The following is a 24,592-nucleotide window of genomic DNA, read 5'->3' as shown; positions in this document are numbered from 1 at the left end:
TGTTGTATGTCAAGGCCTCTTTAACCTCCTCCCAAAAGGTCAGAAGATACTAAACAATGACGTCATTTTGCTAAAAATACAGTATTAAGCGATCGTTCGAAAAGTCACCTTGAAATGCATAAATAGCATGGCAACAGTATTCTTTTTGATAAAGGAATAGTAGTTTCAAGTTTTGTGAGATATTTTTTCCTTCTAAACCACAAACAATATTCTAAACCAGGCTTTTCAAACACGTTCACGGAGAGCGAAAAAAGTACATCCCCATGTTGTCATTTCCCGGGAGATTGAAAACGAGGCTCCACAGCATAATTACGTATGCAATTTTACGACCCAGGTTCTCGAGTGATGTGGCGTTGTTCAAATGAACATGTCAGTGTCAAAATATGCAAATGAGGTAAGAAAAGGGGGAAATCCTGCAAATATGCAGGAGTGGTGGCAGTAACTGAAACAGCCCACACATCTGAGTAAGAGGTTTTTGACCTTTAACCTATTTGTATGCAGGGTACCTATTATGTGTGGGAGTGGTGGCAGTAACTGAAACAGCTAATTAGTCATTTCCTGTCATTGTTTATGAACTGTGACATATTAACAGACCTGCTCAAACCATAGACAGTAGAGGGGGGAAGACTGTCTATGCTCAAACTAAGAGGGACTAGCTGTTTCTGCTATGCATGTTGCTAAAGTTGACCTCCAGTACCTAAAGTTTAGACCTTATTTACTTTTGTCATTCTTGTTTTTCTGGTTTAAATATTTCTTGTTGTTTTTCTGGTTGTACTGTGCAGAAATCATTGTCATAACATCAACATAGAATTTTCCTGCACTGAACAGATTGAAACAACACTAATTATTGTTGATCTTTGGTATGTACCAATTCTGATCAAATTTGAGCGACACCGTATAATTTCGGTATTTTTAGCAATCATTTGGATGGTGTTATAGTTCCCACATTCTCAACTAATCAAGAAATTGATTTAATAATTATAAACAAAATGTCTGAATTACTTCAATGTATGCAGTATGTTATGACAGCCACTGAACAAGATATTTGATCTGCCCCTATTGAATAGAACAGCATAATTATTTATCTATTGTGCATATTTCAGGTGTAATGTGATAATGAATGTGTTTGAAGATGCTCCTCGTGTGACAGTTTCAATAGATGACACCTGTGAAGATTGTGAAGTAATATTGTGAATGTCAACTTCAACAAGGTAAAGATTAAGACTTCAGATGTTCACACCTTTTATGGCGAACCTTGTTTAAATTGTAGTTACACAAGGAATATACTTATTTCAGGTTTATAGATTTAGCAAATTTGCTAATGGGTCCACTTGCCGGTGTTTTGATTTTTAGCTCACATTTGGTATACCAATGTGAGGTTATCATATTAGCTGAAATCGGTGGCATCTGTACGTATGTGTGTATATACCATACCGGAATCGGAAAACTTAACCATTACCGCGGTAAACGCGAGGGAAAATTATCGTGCTCATCTCGTGGAGATAGCGTGTGTGCGAAAATCTTACCTTGAGTTCAAAGAAACCGACATGTTCTACACAACGCGTATTTTAATCTATACACGTGGAGCGAGTGTTGAGAAGGAAATGTTGTTTGTCTGTCAAGTAGAGTTATGCGCCATCTATTGTCTGGTAACATAATCTGTGTTGACCTTATACTCTGTTGTTCTACGAAGTGATTCACTGTACTTGTGTTTTGAGTCCCGATTGAGTGCACAAACTACTACTTCTTTTTGAGTATGTGTGAATATTTTACATTTCTTTACGTCATTGATCATTACTTTATCTTGTTGATTATACATGGAGCAGAGTCAGACAGGGTACACGAACGGTCACTTCATGACCGCAGCGTTCACTGTCAAGCCTCAGCAGTGCCATTGACTTGCGTTTCTCCATGCACCTGTCTTTTATCATTGTAATCTTAATTTTCATTCAGGGTAGGGCGTTAGTAATGTTCTCTCAACTGCGCAAACTACGCATTTCGAACCATTGTCTGCCCTGAAAACTTACGGAAAGCGCGTAAATCGCACATGAAACACAATGCAAGCAAAAACGTCCATATATTATGAGGGTGCGAGCGCACAGTGTAGCAACCTGTGAATTTGCTGTTGTTTCTAGTCATAATACTCCCTCGGAAAAGAGAAAATATCGCCTGTCATTCTACTATGGTGACGTGTATGCCATGGAATGTACGAATCAAAACATCAAACGATGTATTGTAGTTCAGTCTCCATGGATTGCCGCCGCTCAGGGTTCCGTGAATATTCCTGATAAAGTCGTTACCGCGGACTGGGGGTGAAACATTCACACCTCTATTGATTCTTATTACTAGTAGCGATCGCGGTAATACCGCGGGTGCAGCGGTAAATTGCAAGAACGGCTCTACTAAAACCAGTTTATATGAGAGAGAGAGAGAGAGAGAGAGAGAGAGAGGAGAGAGAGAGAGAGGAGAGAGAGAGAGAGAGTATGTCTTAGTCAAATAAAGAGAGTGCTTTGTCACTGTTTCCTATGTTCACTTCCGTCTGTAAAATATTGCAACAAAAAAGTGCCTTTCATGAACATCTTCGAACATGTCTGAAGTGTAATCGATGCCACAAAAATAGTCGATGATTTATCAAATGTAAAGTTCAAATAGATTACGATACCCAAAATGTGTTCGATTTGTGCGAGATCGGTAAGTAAAACTGGTCATGCATCGGCACAGCCATTCCATAGCAAATATCGGCATCGCATTGGGGAAAATTTGTTGTCTTATTTTCGTCTGCATTTGATAGCAGCCTGAATGTCCTTGCACTCGACAAAGAAAGCACTGAAATTACGGAACTACCACCGACGCATTTCTGAGTAGTTTGAACCAAAAACTACTTTCTATACAGGGGTCAAAATACGTGGATCATCTGTTTCATCGTGAAAACAATCAATGGACTGGGGAATATGGATTCTTTTATTAATGTTTGTATTTATGTTTTATACGTGTTTTTATAGAGCCGACATACAACGGTTGGAACGACCATACTGAACTGAACTGAACATGGTGCTATGCTTGGTGCAGCACAGGGTAATAAACAGTGTACTACTCTATGCGATCAGTTCGGCGAACAGTTGACATCTCGATTTTATTGTCGTTTGGCCCTACAATCTTAGCAAAAACGGATACTTCTGAAATAATAATTCAACTAAAAATAGAGTCATCGACTGATTATTGAACACTTTCGATCACAAGAACGGGGCATGAACTCGAATATTTGACAGGTCTATGCCGAAAGAACGTTGAAAACAAGTAAACATTGTCATCCTTTGAGATGGAAAAACACATGAGGTCAGATCACAGAGTTAAATGTAAAAACTGAGAAGTAAAACGTCTTTTCAAGGGCATAAATAATAAATTTCTTTGATGAATTTCTTAATTTGTGCTTGGAGGTTTGGTGTTCGTATGATCACCAACTGCAGTGTCCTTGAAGTCTCGTGACCTGTCCCGTGACCTCTGTACTCTACACTCGACGGCGACGTATTCAGAATATTACCATCGTCAAACGTAAATTCAAACCGACAGTGATTTGCTTGCGAAATGTTATGTTGCCTTTCTATCACTAGTGATTCGGAGAAGCTTTGTAAACAATCGTTCAAGCTGATTGTCGACAGCTGCATGAATGTTGTCTGAGTATCTATAGTAAGACACTGTAAATAATGACGTAATACAAGAATATATTTCCTAACAGTGACCGTAACCATGAAGGTATTACATCCATGGTATGACGCACCTTCTTTTCCAAGGCGATGTTCATACTAGTACTCAGTCACAATATCGATGGGTTACGACGTTTTGTTAGCCATTTGAGTTAACAGCACATGAGGGCAAATCGTTCACCCCACGATAACAGCTTACCACTAACCCGACATGCGAACCGAGCAGGCGAAGTTTACTATGTTTTGATATTTATTCATACGCCAACAGACTTGAAGCATTTAGGTACCTTCCTCCATGCTTGAAGCAAGTCTACGATAAGATATTTATGTTAATAAACTCCATGAACACGTCAATAAGAAAGCATTATGTTACATAGCTCAGTTCAATAAAATACTCTGCTGATATATTGTTTGAAGTCCGAAGCTAGCTCTACATTCAAGATTACAGAACATGGTAGGTATTGAACTTTGAGCAAACACAAAGGTGGGTGTGTAAGCACAGAATAAACTAGAAATATTATGTGTTTATCACACGACATCAAGTTGTGTCTTGTGTTGTTAGCAATGTAGATTTTGACAGAGTGATAGCGATACTGCGAATCCAATTGGCGAATTCACCATGAAATAATCAAGAAATCTATCATGCATAATTTGACCGACATATCGACGGATTTTACAGCTCTGCACGCATCGATAACCATAGCCGCGACGCGACGGGGTGAGTGCCGCTACGGAAAATCGTTCTGCATTTGGAATTAATGTGTATATGGACTATTGCAGCCGTACAGTAAAATTCTCAGATCATTTTTTGCTGATCGCCATAAAATACCGACGTTTTGTCAAGCAACTCCGTTAAGCGGTGCTATTTTTGTAGGCCTCCATCCATGGCGGTACGTACGTAAGCCCTAGCACTGCAAATTACGTGAACTTTATTTGTTTGAAGTCCCATCAATGTGGCTAAACTTAGTTGACGTACAACTCCCGTACGTTCAACCACGGTCCCTACTAGCTCTGCATGGCAGGGCTGTGTGTTACTGGCGTTATACGGAGGCCGTATAACGCCGGTAACACACTGCCCTGCCATGCAGAGCTAGGTCCCTACAGGGTCTGTGGTTCAACATAAATCAAACTCGTTCAGTTATCCAAAAATCGACGGTATTAAAAGTTCAATTTAGACGTATTAGACGTTGCCTGAAAAATATTGTCCCCAAAAGGGTGAAACTATTCAAGTTCGTAAAATCGTTTACTTGAACGTGCATGCGTGAGACTCCACGCGATGATCGATTTTTTGAACGTGGGATGCTCTATGCGATGACGCCGTCGAGTTCATGAACCCTGTGACGTATTTGATTTGTCATAACTATTGTACGTGTTTACGTTGATTGTTATCATTGAACGGGACGTCATGAGCAAACCTGGCCGGTGCGGTTACCGAATGCGAATAATTCCGAAAGTCACACGACATTATGTCTTATGTTGTTAGCAATGTAGTTTTTAATGTTCTTGTGTACCTCAAAACAATTTCAGTTAGTTCGAAAACCGTATTTATTTTACCTAAACGGTAGGGTAATGCGGTTTTTTGTAAATTTTTCTTTTTAAACGTGTTCTGATCACATGCTGGTCGCTATGACAGAGCTGTATACACGCTCTGATTTGGCAAGTCATATCTCGTAAGGTGGAAGCTTGTTGCCCGATGTATATTCAAATTAGTTGTTTGTGCAGTTTAACTTTCAATCCAAAACAACAACACAATTATATCTGATCAAACAACAAAACTTCGAAAGCATTTTTTAGCTCATATTTGGTTTTATATATAAATACCAAAAAGAGCTAAAGGATGAGTCTAAATGTCTGTATATTTGTGGGTATGTATGGATGTATGTCCGTCACACACAGAGGCTCCCATACCGCCAAAGCTACCATCTCAGTATTTGGTGTACAGGTAGATGTAGGGGTTGAGATGTGAATTTGTTCAAATAAACACATCAGTGTCAAAAATGTGCAAATGAGGTAAGAAAAAGCGAAATTCTGAAACAGGCTTGAAACAGGCTTACTCCACTGACTTGAGTCATTTCCTGTCATTGTCATTGAACTGTTACATATTAACAGACCTACTCATACCATAGACAGTAGAGGGGAGGAGACCGTCAGTAGAGGGGAGGAAGACCGTCTATGGTCAAACTAAGGCAGTAAGGGGCTAGCTGCCTTTCTGCTATGCATGTTGCTAAAGTTGACCTCCAGTACCTAAAGTTTCAGACCTTAATTGCTTTTGTCATTCTTGTTTTTTGGTGTAAATATTCTTGTTGTTTTTCTGGTTGTACTGTGCAGAAATCATTGTCATAACATCAACGTAGAATTTTCCTGCTTAACAGATAGAAACAACATTATTGTTGACCTTTGGTACCCATACTGGTATGTACCAATTCTGATCAAATTTGAGCGACACCGTATAATTGCGGTATTTTTTGCTCGTTACAGAGTTTTCACCTGTCAGTGCCACAGAGGAATACAAGCAACAAACAAAGACAAATTAGTAAAAGATCTTGTCTGGGTAACACAATGCAGCTGCTACTTCATATTCTGTAGTGTTTAATCAATATTTTACTTGTGGTGTCACATAATATTTAGCTGTGGGTCCATAGCTGTGATGCTTTCAGACGAGGTTCCTACCTTTTACGGGCTGGTTTTGACTTTTACGACTTTTAAACCCAGTGGAAGGGTTAAAAGCTCAATATTATTATTATGTAAATATGTAAATATGTTGAAGGGTTGGTAAATGGTATTGATATTATTGACGATTGCCGACATTATTGTTTATTCTTTACATTTGAAAATGTCATCTGCTCAAAATTGTCAGCCAACTATGTGTCTTTTCATAACATTTAAAATGTGTGAAAGTTTGCAGACTACAGTTCGTAACGTGTCTGATTTTCTCTTTGTTTTGGAAGTCAACGGTATGCTTATCCATATATCAGATAAGTGTCGGCGCAATTGTTATCAGTAGGCCGCGAATTTCGAAGTGTCTTTCTGTGACATTGTTTAATACACGTTACAGATCGATAGATGTATGTGTGCGTCTGGCAGACCAAAGAGGGACTGTAGTCAGACATTACCTGGCGTCAATGAGTTATCAGGAACTCGTGAAAATTGGTGTCGGGCGAGATAGAGTATCGGGCGAGTTGGTATCGGGCGAGTTAGTATGGTTGGTTCTGGGTGGGTTAAATGGTACCCATGTCGAACTCCGCGGGCACTTTTATGTGGATCTGGCATCCTCGTTATTCTTTTTTTGTTTTTATGGTCATCGAAATTGGAAAAAGAAAAGTATCCATCATTTTTGTCGGTTTGAATGGTGAAAAATATTGTGATAAATGTATGATATATCTCTCGACGTCCATGCCTTCCCCTGGTATGCTTTACGTAATGCAATGACCTTGAACTCATGCAGTGACCTATATTTTACACTTGAATGAATACCGAAGAGGCATTTTACAAGAATTGCTTAAAGTGTATATTTTACGTCTACAGTGTTGTTATCGCTATCCCTATGCTTGATTATTTGATGATTACATCTATATTTTACACTCACTACCACTGAGATGAAGACCATATTACTATTTGTCATGATAGTGCAAAAGACCCACCCATCTCCACCTTGGAATTAATCACACTGTAAATTTAAAGGACTTTTTACTCTCTCTTTTATCATGTTCGAATACGTTATAACGTTGCTGGGTTTAATATAGTGTGAGCACAAGTCTTTTACTGTGCATAACAGGTAAGTGAGAGTGCCATGCACTGAGAACAAACTTTGGAACACTGGCTTGTTGTTTGATGTACAGCGAAGTCCCATTAAACATGAGGAACAATTTCGTTAAGACTGGGCAAAGATATTGTTCTAGGTATGAAGAGAATTAGGAACAGATCTAAGGAAACTTACAATTACCCTTAAATTTATATAACCCGCGCGTATCACTCGCCGGAAATGGACCAGGGCAATAACATTTTGGAGTAGCGGTATTTCGCGTGAATTATACGGTGAAGAGACCTTGCTCCTGAGTGATCTTCTGTGGTCGCGTATTAATACAATCCCCTTGTACAGATGGTTGAGCCAAATCCTGACGACTTTGCGGTTGCACCCTAACAGCGTACAAAGCAAATCCCCGACCTATATATCGTACCTCATCTGTTTCACTGTCTATGCTGGCTGGGGCGAACGTTAACACCAACATAGCGATAACTAAGGTACTGGCTGGGGCGAACGTTAACACCATCATAGCGATAACTAAGGTACCGAACTGTCCACTGTAAAAATCACTGTACTCGGAATTACTGTAAACTCCCGTGCCCGACACTGACCTCTCATCATTTGGACTGAGAAAAGACATACCATGCACGGTACTGGTTACATTATTGGTAACGATAAACCGGAGTATGTGTATCGTTGTAAGGTTCGTTGCGAGTATTACTCGCGGGCCGCATTACTGTTGTGTGTTTCGGATGGGGCAGCCACACTCACTTTCGGTCGAAGATATTATTTTTTGTTCTTGCGTGCATAAGTTTTTTGAGGTTTTCATTAGGAAAGACTGTTTTTTCAGTTGTCTCTACCAAATACCTCTACAAATCTTTATAATGAGTTCCAAAACGTATTTAAGTAATTGCTTGCAGAGTTGAATACTGGTGTATCTCCATGGAAGTTCTCGTTGAATGAATTTTGCCGATTTTTTTTTTTAATTTTTCATTTCCGTGTTTGGCTTTGAAAATGTTAGGGTTGGCATGTAACAAATGGGTACCGCAGGTTTTTACCCTTACGTAAATTAGTAGCAGCTGCTTACGTTTCAAGAATTGTCATTCTGCAGGTGATTGCACATGCTGCTGCCATGACCGTGATGTAATCTGTCAGCGCATTTCCCCCGAGCTCTTTCAGTTTCCTTTTGGAGGAAAAGTGGCGAACCTTATCGTGGCGAGAATCCATTACTGTACATTGCAAAAAAATTACTAGTACCATATTGTAGTTACTTCAAAAATACGACGTGGCTTAAATATATCGTATAATTTCAACTTCGTAGATATTCAACTGTTACGGTATGAGCTTCGGGTATTACTCGCGGGAAATGGAATCGGACAATGACCTTGTTAGTTACCGTTAATGTCTGAATACTTGGATTCTGTAGTTTTCTCTGGTCGCATGTACAGGTAAATGTGACCCTCTATTAAAGATGAAAGTTTAACAAATCCTGAAGAATTTGAGGTATTACCTTCAACCATAAAAAGTGAATTCGGGCCTACCTCATGCGTTTCGCTGTCTATACTGGCTGGTGGCGAACACTAAGCTTATCGTGTGATAACTACGGTATACTGTACTGTACACTGTAAAGAAATCACTGTACTGGGGGAATAACTATCAACTCCCTTGCCCAATACCTCTCATTTGCACTGAGCAAAGACATAAAAGTATGTATAGCTACGTTATTGGTAACGGTATATCGGAGTATGTTTACCGTTGGAAAGTTCAGTAATGCAAGTGTACTCGCGGGCCAGCCATACTGCATGCATGGGCTGGGACAGTTTTGTTGTACCGGTACATTCATTTTGGCCCAAGATCTTCTTTTGGAGCGTTTCATTACAAAATGCTGCATATTTTCCCGTGTATTATGGTCTTACAGCATCTCTACAAATCTTCATGTGCGTACAGATATCGTAAGATGTATTTAAATTTCTGTATGCTTACAAATGTACATTTTCACTTTGATGAGTGGATGGGCACTCACTCTACATGCAAAGAACTGGTGAAATATGGACATTCTAGCGTCTGTAAAATTTCACTGCACAGTGTTGTGTTTGTCGCCGACCTAAAGAGTTCAAGTTCCCTCAATGACTTGACTTTAGAGGGAGACAAAAACGCCATCTCTGAACCTTCGTAATCTTTGAACTGTTCTTCAAATTGATTCCATGGTGCAGTATTTGTGCAGTGAAACTGTGCTGTTACATAGAGCCTCTATTGTCAATTGGTGTAAAGGTACGGTCGGCACCCAACAAACTTTGCTTATCGATCGTTCAAATTGTCGGAAACATTATTTTTGTCGGACACTAACAGAAAGAAAGAAATATAACGTTTTATCAACAGTCCTACTTCATCACTCATATAGAAAAACTAAAAATAACCATTTCTTAATCATATATAAGGTAATAAGTGAAGATCTGAATGTGAAGAAGTTGGCAGCGAGGATTGCACGAATTGCGTTCGCCGCCTCCCGATCCAGAAATGGGATCAAAAATTTATAGCTGTATTAAAAATGCTTTGATATCACATGTGAACGATTGCTGCCTTAAAGGGAAACCTAAGTCCAGCGACTTTGACAGTTTATCCCTTCCAAAATCACCCTTGAGTAAAATGCAGCTCAAATTTGCAACATAATTGCACGCGCTGACGACTACGGGACGACAAAAAGAGAACTTGAAGTAGACGACATTTATGGAAATGAGCCCGGAATTCCATGGGCGCGAAAGGGCTCATGGGAGAAGCGTGCGTGACGTCATCGGCGATACAGACGATTGTAGCTTGCAGCTGGAGGAGTACTGTGAACAGTTCAGCGTGTTCGTAAGACGACTATGGAGAGTTCGGACAGCGATGTTTCTGACATCGAGTATTACTTTTCCCTGACTGAAATCAAACCATACTAATTTGAACCTGTCCAAGATATATAATAATTAGAAAGCATCTCAAAACATCGTTCATATCTTGGTTGCTTGCGTTTTGTGTATGATTCAGCGGAGGGAGTCACTGTGCTTGTACAGACCCCGAACTGGATTGGAGAGACTGAGTGACCCTGCGATCCTTCAACGCTACGTTTCTAAAACATAGTTTTCTGTATCAGTCGCTTAAAATTAATTTTTGGTTCGTGAATGATACGGAATGATTGACTGATTGTATGTGTTACTGTGTAAGTCGAGCTTGGCCAGATCTTTAAGGTTGCGAAATCTCCGATATGTATCAGAAAATATTTATTCGCGATTTGACAAATCTATTATAGTGTCGTCTGTTTTTCGAAGCTGGTGTCGAACTTAGGAAGTCGGACTTACTCAGATCTACAAAGTGATGAAATCGCCGATATAATGAATATTTGCCCGCTATTTAAAAAAATAGTATCGTCTTAAAGCTTGTTGTAAGGAATGTGTTTCATACAAGACCAGCCCAAACTCCCGATGATTTCCGATATGTCCTCTGTTCAAGTCCCGATCGCCAAGTAAAAATGTTTACATGTAAAGAATGTAATTTGTGCAAGGGCCTCCAGAGTCCCGATGATATGCGATCGGCCCTCTCGACGAAGTCCCGTGTGGACATTTAATGGAAAAAATGCTTTACATGTAAAAAATGTATTTCGTGCATTAATAAATCTAATAATGTAAAACATACAGTATTCTTGACTTCCGGCCATGGATGCTATTTTTGAACTAAGAGTCGGACAGAGGTATTCGGGTGGTCAGATCTGTTAGGTGGTGAAATCTCTGATATACATCGGATGTTTACCCACGATTTGACAAAGTATCGTCTAGTATCAGAGTTACAGTCCTAAGTCGCCGATATTTATCGGATAAATATCCGTGCATGATTTCGTAGACCCGGCATGCCAACACCATACAGTGCAAGTAAATCTAGGATCGTCTGGTATCGATATTAGCTAGCCTAGGAGTTCCGGCGCAATTGATATTTATCGGGTAAATATAATATCGGCAATTTCTCACACCCGGCGTGCCGAGACACAGTAGGCAAAAAGTCATTCCAATGTCTTGTAATATCAATATTACAAGGTATAGTCCCGAAATTGCCTATATTTATTGGTTATATATCGGAGATGTGGCAGACCCGGGATGTCAAGATTAGAGACACTTTGTCTACCCTACCGGACAGATGTAAGCTGACCACGTCACGCGGAAATACCCCATGTTTATATAGATCAATTAGCGGTAACGTCCGCGTGAACAAATATGTAAACACGAGAGATTACAAGATACCGCGGAACAATTACCTGCGTGATAAAATCGTGTATACGTTTGGTGGAGCACGCCCTCAACGTTCATACCGTTGTCATTCTAAATCTACCCGTAAGATATGGCCCTGCATTTTACGAACACATTTCGCTCCTTTTCATTTTGTTATTGAAGTGTTTTTAATGTTATGAAGTTTGTTGGTATTCTGTACTTCTTAAATGTAAGATCCGTTCATGCCATGGGCGATAGTTTCACCCAGTAGGCTACGTGGGACCATTTTTACCCTGCGTACGTGGTGGTGCGGTAGGCCATGTACCGCACTTGATCACGTTGCACGGTGTTGCATTTATGTCAGATAAGAGTGCCTAAGAATTCTATCTTCGACTGGTACCGTCTGAACTCGCGAGTCTTTTGTCGCAAGTCCCAATCAGCGACTGTCTCAAAGTATATCTGCGTCTGTCTCCGATAATATCTTTGTTCAGATGAATTTACCTTTACGATCATCGCAGCTAAAGTTTACGACATCTCAACAATTGCGAAGAGTGCACATCTTGAGCAGTTTTGGCAGGGTACGTGTGATCAAAGAAATAAAATACATGAACGTAACAAGCTTGTTTTCTTATTGTCTGTATTATTTCACGCAGAGGGAACGACTGTCTTTGGATTTGACGGTTGAGTGTTAAGTAACGTGTTATTTTAACATGGATGATTTTCCGACCTTCGTTATCGAATATTATTAAAGTGGCACAGTTCGGAAAAATTTACTTACGTCGCAAAAAGCTTGTCATTTTTTCAACAGACAATCTCTTCCAACATTGTTATCAATGTAGTAAATGTACAAACCCATGCCTTTACTTACTTTCAAGTGGGGTGAATTAACCAATCATAGTGTCGCATTATCTTTTCTAAAACCAAAAAAGCCTCTGCCGACTTTGACATCGATTTACTTCATTTACAGCTTTATGGCCTTTTTCATTTGATATCGGGACACGTTTTCAAATGTCGAATTATCTCTTCTGACTTTATCAATGTATTTAATTTACAAGCCCATGGGCCTTCATGTTTGCAATTTGGTATCAATTAACCTATGTCGCAATTTTTTGGAAGAAAAATCGCATCCAACTTTGTTGTCGACGTATTTTATTTACACATCCATAGGCCTTTTTCCGATATCCACCCGGGACTAATGTACCGACGTTGTAATCACTTTTTCTGAGTCGAATTCCTTTCCGACATTGCCATCACTGCATTTATTTCTAAAAACACGGTGCTCTATACATTTTCAGTATCATAACAAATGTTCCGATGTCGTGCCATATATTATTCTGAACCTGAAATCTTTTCCGACTTGACATTTCGAGGAATTAACGAAACTGTACAAGAGTTCATCTGCTTTCGTAGGGATAATGGAGATGACATGTAATGGGTAACCGAACTAATAATCGAATAAATTTTTTTCATGAGGTATTTGATAAAAATTCTCACATAATATTAGATATATATACGATAAATTACCAAGTTTTCACATGCAAACAGACCAAAGGTTGCAAAACTGAACTACACGTAATTGTCAACGCATACAAAGGTTAGGCTCAGCCAACGGCCGATGATGACTCGGACCGGACAAGATACATGGTACATGAACGCATCAGAACACTTTATTAGTTCATGATCCCATCAGGAATGCAGTCTTGTGGAACTTTTTATTAAAATGCTTGCTTTTCTTACTACGGTCATCTTCAAAGTTCCTGCTTTCCCGAGATGTCCAAGTTCTGGCTCTCCCGATTTCACCCATGTCTGTGCAATATGGATCAGAATTGACCTTCATATTTCGAAGATTTAACTTTATAGAAAAATCCTTAACAATTTCATTTGCAGATTCGACAACGGGGATGACTGTAACTTGAGTAAACTGATTTAATTATCGAATTAATTGCTGTTTCGGTACGTACTGTTTGCGAGAGTAAAGCACTCGAATTTGAAACGTCATTTCTACTGTTTAATATACGCATGCGTATTTGATTCATACGGGTTGCAACATCACCTTGTACGTGTCGACATGCCTGGCCTTCCCACAAGCACGGTCAGGAAGGTCTCTGCCCACGCCCGGGGTCTCTGCTGACTGATTCAGCCTAGTAAAACATTGTTTGGTCAGATCGAAAGATGGAACCATAAAAAGAGTGACAAGTGACTACTGCACCACGTCGAGGAGCACAGGCGCTCCTTAGCTGGGTCGTCTGCTAAGTAGATCGATTTTCGGATCGATTTATCGATCCCGTAGTCGATATGCCCGCCACTGCAACCTAAATACTCACAAGGTGTGCAACACAATCTATCAAAAAAACACACACTCGATTTGTATACTGGCGCTGCGCTCACACAAAAACATGCAGAACTACACTCCCATATACCTAGTTGGATCACAAATTAACCAACTCCTCGAAAATCACGCCAAAGAGCGTGAGTGTGAATCATAGACCCTCGAGAAAACGAAGGTCTGTTGAATATGCCAGTGCTGCGTGCAGTGTCACTTATGCAAGCATGGCTCGTTTGCTACCCCAGCCATTTCACCTTGTTTTAGTGAAGTCTTATTGAAATCCTGAGCAAGCATTTCGGGCGTTAAATGTGATTTTGATGACTATTCAATCAAAAGTTTAAAACCATTTCTGATCGGAGTTTATAGGAGACGAACTAGTGTAATTCAAAGTGGCGTATATAACGGCAGTTCCGTGTGATGATCAACTTCGCTAGCCAGCGGTGTTTCCTCGGCAAGGACCCGGGCAAGTCCCTCGGAATGAAACGTTGACCTACCAACACCGTGCGGACCCAATGATTTGCAGGGTTCTCAAAAATTTTTGAAGTAGGCGGAAAATTCAGAAAAGTGGGTGATTAGCTTCTGTGTGCAACCAGAATCCCTGGGCGGGCGGGGGAGACAGTTCTGAGCAATTTCATGCATTCTTATACAGTGTATAAAAGGCTATTCCAACATACACACAGGGGGAGGGTTTCCTTTGTGCAAGAAATTTTTAAAATTTGAAGGCATTTTGGAGTAATTTAATGCATTATTGTACTGTACGGAAAGACCATTTCAGCATGAGAGTGTTAAGGATTATTTTTAAATTGAAGACATTTCTGAGCAATTTCATGCATTCTTATACAAGTGTATAAAAGGCTATTTCAAAGGGGGAGAGGGTTTCAGGGACGGGTCCCCGTCCCTGTGTGTGGGCAAGAAATTTTTAAATTTTGAAGACATTTTGGAGTAATTTTATGCATTCTTGTACAGTTTTTAAGACCATTTCAGCATACAGAATAATCATTATCATTGCCAATTACAACATGTTTTCAAGGGATAAAGTTTAAAAAAGTCAGAAAAATTAAGTTGATATCATTCGGGCCTGTCAACTGCATTCAGTTGACATGGATAATAGCAAAATTTCACCAGACTGTTGTGTAGAATTATGTTTAGCTCATGACTTGAACAAACATTTTGAAATACATCATAGAATAGGGGTTTTCACAACCAAGGAAACGATCCGCTAGAATCCTGACCAGCCTGGCTGCACAAAGTGTTTACTGATTTAAATAAACTTGATTGAAGATACAGTAAAATCAAAGAGTTTATTCAATTCAATGAATAATAGGAACACAATTTTCAGTGATTTAATTCACTGTACTAATTTCAAATAAAACGAATCCGCGAGCTGATTATTGATTTTTTGCTGATGTTGAATATAATTGAAAATGAAAGCTAAATTTCAGTGTTCATGTTTGATAAAACCTCAAACTAACGACACTGAACGCCAGCCTGTACAACACCGTGTGTGTACAAAGCACCGGTAGTCAGTACACACAACGCGATATCGGTCGACCTGAAATTTTGACACTGTGATCGACGTAGCTTTTCAAAAGTACGAAAAGTGAGACCAAGTAATTTTTGTTTATTTAGATTTGATCTAAACCTCCCAAAACCAACAGACAAAGTCAGAAAATCAAAGTTTTCGAGTGTCGACTTTCTCTTCCGCGATGCACACAACCACGGCCCCTCCACAAACGCGATGTCGATCGACTTGAGTTGACATCGTGATCGACCATGGATAGATTGACGTGGCGTTTCGAAAGTATGAAAAATGAGACTCAGTAACTTGTGGTCGCTTTAGATTTGATCAAAACCTACCAAACCCATCAGACTAGGCCCTATACTCTTACGCAGAAAACCAAAGCTCTCGAGCGTCGACTTTCTCTTCCGCGTTTGAGCGAAACAAAAGTCGGCTTCATTCGGAAATGGTCGGCTATTCGCGGGCATAACGTAATTGTGTGTTAGTCCAATTTTCGGCTATACCCGATGTGAACGTCGGAATAATTCGGGCTGTGATCGGGCGAGCGAGGTTGACCTCGAGAGCGATTCCTAGTCACGGTGTACAGTACAACACGTTCGCTGATTGCGGTACTACAGTGATAGCAACAAGTTCACCGCGTAAATTGCTAGACTACATATAGCCACATCGGCACTTCTGAAATATTATCTGCGGCTTGCAAGACCACCAAAAAATCTAATTATTGTTATCAAAACCAGAATTTCCGGGCCAGAGAGCGAAAGTAGCCGGCCAAAATACGAAAGTAGACGGTCAATTTGGCCGGCATCCGGCTAAAAATGAACACGCTGGATTTGTAATGTGAACCGGGCCGTAGTCCTTCCATTATTCAATGGAGGTAACAAATCACTGAGAGCCGTTAGCATTCGTTGATAATCTAGAATCCTCCAGGTCAAATAGTTATTTTTCGGAAACAAAGAAAAACTGCAGTCTCCATCATCAATGGTCATGGTCTCATTTTAATACGACACGCGTCGAAATGGCCATGCAAGACCAGACTGAGGGGCAAGACAGTCAGTTGCCGATCTTCTGCAGTGGAGGATGATACAGAAGTGGGCAAAACTGTCAAAACATATAGCGTGCAGATACCTCGCCTTTCAATATGAAAAATGTAACAATATAAAACGGGGAGAGGATTGCAGAAACGCTGTCAGGCACGCAGTGAACACAACCAGAATGATGTACGTGGTTTGGACGCTCGATCGAACGTACACAGTACATGCAGTGGGTGCATACGGCGATGATGGGTGATAAAAACCAATCACGTGCACACGATAGTTTGCAGAGCTGTACTTTATCATATCGATATATGTATATTTCCGAAACATTGTGACGCTACCAAAGTTAGGCAAACGCAATTTTTTTTATTAATTTATTCATTCTATATGTCAAGTGCAGTTATTGTGTCGACATCGCCCTTCCAACGTGCACTCTATGGAGACGTCACCAGTCTTGATAATACCGTACTTGTCACGTGCACAGCAGAAAACGCCAATGTTTTTGTTTTGAAAGTTTGTTTACAAACAGCTTTTCTAGGCAGCCGCAAAGTATCAAAATGAACGTGTTTGTGTGCCGGGATTGGTGAGAGGCTTACTTAAATTCCTAGAAAGAGTACTTCCACGTAGTATGGGTATTTGCTTTAGTTTTACGAGAAAAAAATGACAATTTTGATTCATATTGCAACTTTAAAGCCTTATGTCTGATAAAATATTGTCTTTAATACATAACTCCTGTAAAACCATGGAAATATGTACAAAACCACGTCTATTAGCATTTTATTTGACCTGTTATGAGCTGGCAATGAAGCGATGTGACTGATTGAGTGGAAGGACGGGCGCGTACGTGAAACGCCCTTGCAACAAAGTTGAATGAACTTTTGGTGAACTCTATCCCTGAACAACGGTAGTTTTGCGTTCTTTCAAGGACGAATCGCGGACAGTCGAGACTCGTTCAGAATGGCGTGTGTCTGTGTGATTGTCTAGATCAGCTGTATTTTGTGTTCAATTTTATGGCTGCAATATTATTTTTAAAACTAACGAAACACAAAACAGTGAATTTGGTGTACGGCAATAATGCAATGACCCGGATGAAATCATACCTTGATAAAATAATGCCGTTAACATCTTTTTAGATTTCTTGAACGTCACGAAAACGGGTACAAATGATCGTGCATACAAAGATCAGTATAGCAGATTCTACGTTCGGTTCGTCGTATTTAAATTAATCATAAAACCCGGTCAAAACAATCACTGATGCCAACAACAAAATGCATGTGGCGAAGGACCAGTTGTTTCGTCCCATAATGCTAAGAGAAGGAATAATTCTCAGGCCTTCAGGATAATTTCTTGTGCCGTACAATTATTCAGTGACAGATTAGTAACACTGCTAGTTTGTCTATGGAGAAATTTACATCATTACATCACAACGGCCACTGCCTGTCGCAAAGTGTGGGGACGGTAATATTTGCTCAATAAACACTGAAAGACACTTCCAGGTATAATCTGTTTGACAAATTCTGAAGTAGTTAATCAGCAGTTGACAGTTTGTTTGCAGATTACAGTCTGGTTTATATTTCCAACTTCACCTCTCAACCTACAAAACGATCACAGCGCGTTGTGGCGTTTTGTACACAGTTGCTTTGTGGCGGCCTGACGCAAGTTCCGTGAATTGCCTAGGAAGAAATTCCATTGAGGGAATCTCAAGTTCTAAATGAGGAGTAATTGTAATGTCTCTAGAAATGAAGATCAAAAAATTAATAACAAGCATTACCGCGCAGAGGAGTTTGGCAGCGATGGTGAAAGTTCACAAATACCCCAACCACTCATGAACCTCCAACAATGAAGGGTGGTTATCATGCTAACGGCGTTGAAGTGTTGTCAGAAGGGGTCAATAAACTTCCAGGGAATGCGGGCAAAGGGGCAAAGGCATTCACTTGACTGTTGGTTCACTCTAAAGAAACTCATGTTAGAAGTTGCGGTACTGAAAGTTATTACTGTGATTATCAAAGAAAGCAAACAGAATGCCATACCACCAGCATATCAAGGGCATCAAGTGTTGTTGACACTGGCCAAATCCGACTGAAACCAGGGACGGTGTAAAGTAGTCCTCTTTAGGGAATACATTTGGTCGTGCCCACGTTTGGTGGTATTTGAGCCGGCGTAATTAAAGCTGTGCTGTTTTATATCATGATTTCTTGTTAATTTACATATGTAAAGCTCAAGAGGGGACAATATGACCTCTACCGTACTCGCTATAATCAGCGGAGACATGGGAGCAATTTCTCTATCCTTGATTATAACTTTTTTGCAAAACGTCATGAGCAACTTTCAAAGCTTACGGACAGTTTTTAAAGGTTTTTATAGTAAATCACTGCACACTTTCGGGGATTGCCGAACAGTTTGGCTTTGTATGATTTTTAAAAACCGTGTTACCGGTACACGGGACCCATCTCAACGGATGATTTCGATCTCTGTCACAGGAGGTTTACATGATACAAGTGCACATAGTCCTGGATGGTTAATGTTATTGGAAAATACAAGTGCCAGAGAAGTAACTCGCGATTTTTTCCTTTCTGATTTCCTGACATTGACAATGATAATTAGAATAAGATTCTTTTGACGTCTACAAAATATTCACTTGTCCTAAACTGTTCCTGTTTGGAAAAAAAATGACCTTCACGTGTTTATTTTCAGTCCTGGTGAGGTAAAAACATTTTTAACATTTATCTGTGTCGTACAGAAAACCTTTAAGAAAGGTGTCCCGTACAAAAGAATTATTCTCAACATTGTGAGCAGGTCACGTCTTTTTGACCTATAATAAAACATCCGATAAATTATCTTATGAAAAAATAAGTTGGGTGAATGGCAGGCCTGTTAGAATGAAAAGGTTAATATACAATGTTGGACGTCAACACTAGCAATCCAGCAATCCGTTCACTGTCTTTTAGTTTTGTGGTTAAAACCTCGAAACCAAGTGTAAAGAAAACTGAACTTCTCTTACACATGTCTGATAGTTGCTTAGTAACAATGACTAAATCAGTGTACGTGAATATATTAAAGCGAAAGTGCGTTGAACCCACATGCCGTATTTTCAATGTGTTCAACGTCAAAAGAAATTGGCAATCTTCAACGCTGGAAACTACAAGTACTAGTAACTGAAAACTCGTCAGTAATTCTGTACTTCAAGCCTTGACATAAGGCATGTCAAGTTAGAATTTTGATGGTGACCGGGACGTCTCGCATAATTTTACAGGAGAAATACCGTCACTTTAGTCAATGGCGTAAGACAAATGAAAACGTAACTCTGGTAACCCGACGCCTCGATGAAAATCAAGAGACCCTATAAAAGGCCCATTTCATTCGAAATCATGGCCTTAACTTTTAAGGTTGCAGCTTCATATTATTTCAGAAATGTATTAACGGTTGCGGCAACGGTCAGGTTATGTGGTCGGACTCGTATCAGGATCATTACGTCACGCATTGACATCATGACGCATGGGTCAAACTGCGACAATAATAAATGGGGTTTGAGCCTGTGAATCGTAAAAGAATTATTTCTCATAAAACATAACAGCAAAGTAAACAGAGAAATAAAGTTTTAACAAATTTTTACACGATATAATGATAAAAGTAGTATAATCATACTGCTTTCGGTAACATTTGTTGGTTGTGAAATACCGGTAGTTACAAACACCAAAAAAATGTTCCGAACGTAAATGTGGATGTCTTTCAGTGTTGAGAGCATGATATCGGTTTTTCGTTTTGCTTTCATTTGCCATATTATATCACATCAGCGTGAAGAAAAAAGTCAACTACTAAAACAACAGCTGACGTTACAGTGTGAAGGTGACACGGAAACGACAGAAGTTTGACCTGCTATTGCCACACTTTTCTTCAGTTATACTTCTAAGGGGGAAGGGGTTCAAGTAACGAGTGATACAAAGCCAAACACTTTAGACTAGATTGAAAAGACGTTATGTTGTCCAAAAGTGCAAAATGTTGATGCCGGGAGATTAGAAAAATATAAATGCTGCCCCGAACGCGTGTACCGCGGTTATCAGTTTCAGATCAAACTAGTACCGGTCAGACGGTGATAAATCATACCTGTGAGTAAACCTTAGGAATGAAATGAAAATATTTTTCCAATAACTATGCCTCAATGTACCGTAATTCAAGTTCACAGCACTAAACTTTGTTATCTCTGCTGAAAGCGGAAGTAATGTTACTAAGGATGATTTCAATTGTGTCACGCAATTAACACGATTGGAACTAATTCGGGATAATTGGCTTTAATATTTTTCAAATTTCTCAAAAGTGTTAGGTGCCGTTTAACTGAATGTTGCAATATTGCAAATTACTCGTAAAAACAAGTGTGTAATGTAAAAAGAAAGACAGATTAGATTACATTTGTAGCTTAAATCGGCATTAGTTCACCGTCCAATTATCCCAAATTAGTTCCAATCGTGTTCCTTGCGGTTGTTTCACGGCATACAGGACCGCCTGTGACAAAGAAAAGGCCCATTCGCTATGTCATAGGAGCAGCCCGGCGCGACTGTGATGACTACTGTCACACATGCCCGACCTACCTAATTCAGTACCTCATTTCTGTGTGATCACAAAACACACTTTGTTATTCGCCTAATTGATGTTGTCTGAGAAAACGGCACTTGCGCTTTGCAGATACCGATTTCATATGATTTGTATTGCAATAGGGCGACAATCGTTTGTATCAATGAAAGACAGTAAAGATTCATAAAAAGCGTCGAGTGCGTTAAAGCTTCCGGTATCGGGAAATATACTGGCACCCAGCCACGGTAGTGTGAAGTGAATTTCCGCGGAAGATTCGATCGTTCAATAGCTGCGGCCTTATATACCCCCAAAATTAGTGGAAATTATTAGAGATTGGCTCATACCGAGGGCACGTCCAGCTGTTTTTTCTAACAAGTTTAGACTATGTTGAAGACGTATTATGTTGTTCAATATTGAAAAATGTCCATGGGCGATGGGAGATTCAATGGTTCTCTAAACGTGAACTTCCGCGGTAATCAGTTTTAGGTCAGAGTCACACCCGTTATGGGCCATTGGCCGTTTGTGAAATAAGTCTTATACCGAGATAGATCAATACTTTTAAATTCATGAGAGTCAATCTTGTTTACGCCTACATAAAATATGTCAATCCAAGGGGAAGCAGTTGAAGCAACGAGTGATGCAAAGCAAAACACTTTGAATTAGATTGAAAAGACTTTATTTGTCCAAACGTGCAAAATTTTGATACACGCCAGGAGATTAGAAATGTACCGTAAATGCTGCCTCGAACGCGTGTACCGCGGTAATTAGTTTCAGATCACACTGGTACCGGTCAGACCGTGATAAATCATACCTGTAAGTAAACCTTAGAAATGAAATGAAAATACGATTCCAATAATTCAATCTCCCAACACTAACTTTGTTTTCTCTGCTGAAAGCGTAAGTAATGTAACTGAGGGTGATTTCAATTGTGTCACGCAATCCCATGTTACTATGATTAAATTGAGGGTTGTTTCATGGCATACAGGACTGCCTATGGCATGATAGAAAAGGCCACTTCGCTATGTCATAGGAGCAATCCGGCGCGACTGTGATGACAACTGTCACACATGTCCGACCTACCTAATACAGTACCTCATTTCTGTGTGATCACAAAACACACTTTGTTATATTCGCTTAATTTATGTTGTCTTAGAAAATGGCACTTGCGCTATGCAGATGTCGATTTCATAATTATGATTTGTATTGCAATAGGGCGAAAATCGTTTGTATAAATGGAAGACAGTAAAGATTCAAAAAATAGGTGGTTAAAGCTTACGGCATCGGGAAATAAACTGGCACCGGCTACGGTAGTGTGAAGTGAATTTCCGCGGAAGATTCGTTCAATAGCTGCCATATTTACGCCGGGCCTTATATACCAAAAACAAATTTTAGTGGAAATTATACGGCTATAATAGAGAGATGGCTCATACCGATACCGAGGAACGTCCAGCTGTATTTCTTAACGTAATAGTAAACCTTCTCTCGAGCGTGTTACTGTAAGTGTGGCGAGAGAGAAAGTGCATTGAACTTTTAACTTGCTGCGGTAATTTCAGCATGGTATCTGCCGACTGCTTTTATTTATTCCATTAGGTTTTCAATAAACGACATAATGAGAGACAAGTTTAGACTACGTTGGAGACGTATTATGTTGTTCAATTGTGAAAAATGTCCATGGGCGATGGGAGATTCAATGGTTCTCTAAACGTGAACTTCCGCGGTAATCAGTTTTAGGTCAGAGTCACACCCGTTATGGGCCTTGGCTGTTTGTGAAATATATCCAGTAAGTCCTATACCGACATGGATCATACTTTTTAAAGTCATGATAGTCAATCTTGTTCATGCCTACGTAAAAAATATGTCAACCGAAGGGGGGAGCAGTTCAAGTAACGAGTGATACAAAGCCAAACACTTTAGACTAGATTGAAAAGACGTTATGTTGTCCAATAAGTGCAAAATGTTGATAGATGCCGGGGAGATTAGAAAAATGTAAATGCTGCCCCGAACGCGTGTACCGCGGTTATCAGTTTCAGATCAAACTGGTACCGGTCAGACCATGATAAATCAAACCCGTGAGTAAACCTTAGAAAATGAAAATATGCCTCAATGTACCGTATTTCAATCTCCCGGCACTAAACTTTGTTTTCTCTGCTGAAAGCGGAAGTAATGTACTAAGGATGATTTCAATTGTGTCACGCAATCCCATGTTACTAATGATTGCTATGTTGACTTGAGGGTTGTTTCACGGCATACAGGACTGCTTATGACATGGTAGAAAAGGCCACTTCGCTATGTCATAGGAGCAGTCCGGCGCGACTGTGATGACTACTGTCACACATGTCCGACCGACCTAATACCGGTACAGTACCTCATTCTGTGTGATCACAAAACACACTTTGGTATGTTAGCCTAATTGTTGTTGTCTGAGAAAATGACACGACATTCTCGCGAGCCAGAGCAATAATTTCCGCTCCGCTGACCTACGCAAAAATCTTGACTGGTAGCGCTGAGCTGTTGCCGTAAAGAGGCGCCTGGTTTACGACGATGTGACACGAGGGCTATGCAGTCATCAATTTCATACGATTTTTATTGAAAAGGGGATAAATCGTTAGTATCAATGAAAGACAGTAGAGATTCATAAAAAATCGTCGAGTGGGTTAAAGCTTATGGTATATCGGGAGCTCATAATCTGGCACCCAGCTACGGTAGTGTGATGTGAATTTCCGCGGAAGATTCGTTTAATAGCTGCCATATTTACGTGGGGCCTTATATACCCCCCTAAAATTAGTGGAAATTATACGGCTATTAGAGAGTTGGCTTATACCGAGGGCACGTCAAGCGTCATTTCCAACGTAAGAAGTAAATCTTCTCGAGCGTGTTACTGTAAATGCGGCGAGAAAGTGCATTGACCTTTAAACTTGTTGTGGCAATTTCTGCATATTGTTATCCGCTGACTTGCTTTTATTCCAATATGTTTTCAATAAATGATATATTGAGAAACAAGTTTAGACTATGTTGAAGACGTATAATGTTGTTCAATAGTGAAAAATGTCCGTAGGCGACGGGAGATTCAATGGTTCTCTAAACGTGAACTTCCCAGGGTTTTCTCTCGACTGCGCAATTGCGCAAATTGCGCATTTCGAGCCATTTTCTGCCCTTTAAAAGTTACTGACTGCGCGGAAATTGCGCACAAAACACAGCAAGCAAAGATATCCACATATTTTAGGGTGTTCCAAGCGCATAGTCTAGCGACCAGTGAATTTGCTGTTGTTTCTATTCAGAATATTCCCTCGGAAAGACAAAATATAGCCTGTCATTCAGCTTTGGTGACGTGCATAACATGGAGTGTACGCATGGAAAAGAACAGCCAACGACGTATTTGCGCTTCAGTCTCCATGGATATTAGTGCAGTTTTTGATGTTCACGTTTTTAAAGTTTGAAAGCAGAAAACAATCATCAATGA

The 24,592-nt window shown here is 39.9% G+C and overlaps 1 protein-coding gene across 1 annotated transcript in view; it reads left to right on the top strand.

Annotated features, from left to right (window-relative positions):
- Positions 1-24,592, top strand: part of LOC139141820 (DNA topoisomerase 3-beta-1-like) — a 95,466-nt gene that overhangs the window by 31,091 nt on the left and 39,783 nt on the right. The window contains exon 16 of the mRNA XM_070711499.1: positions 1,104-1,211. Coding sequence (XP_070567600.1) covers positions 1,104-1,194 — 91 coding nt within the window. The 3' untranslated portion in view covers positions 1,195-1,211. The remainder of the gene's footprint in view (positions 1-1,103; positions 1,212-24,592) is intronic.

The sequence above is a fragment of the Ptychodera flava genome, chromosome 1 (genome assembly GCF_041260155.1).
Source record: "Ptychodera flava strain L36383 chromosome 1, AS_Pfla_20210202, whole genome shotgun sequence".
NCBI classification, from domain to species: Eukaryota; Metazoa; Hemichordata; class Enteropneusta; family Ptychoderidae; genus Ptychodera; species Ptychodera flava.
Note: the sequence above shows the minus strand (reverse complement) of the source record. Positions and strands in the feature narration are given on the sequence as shown.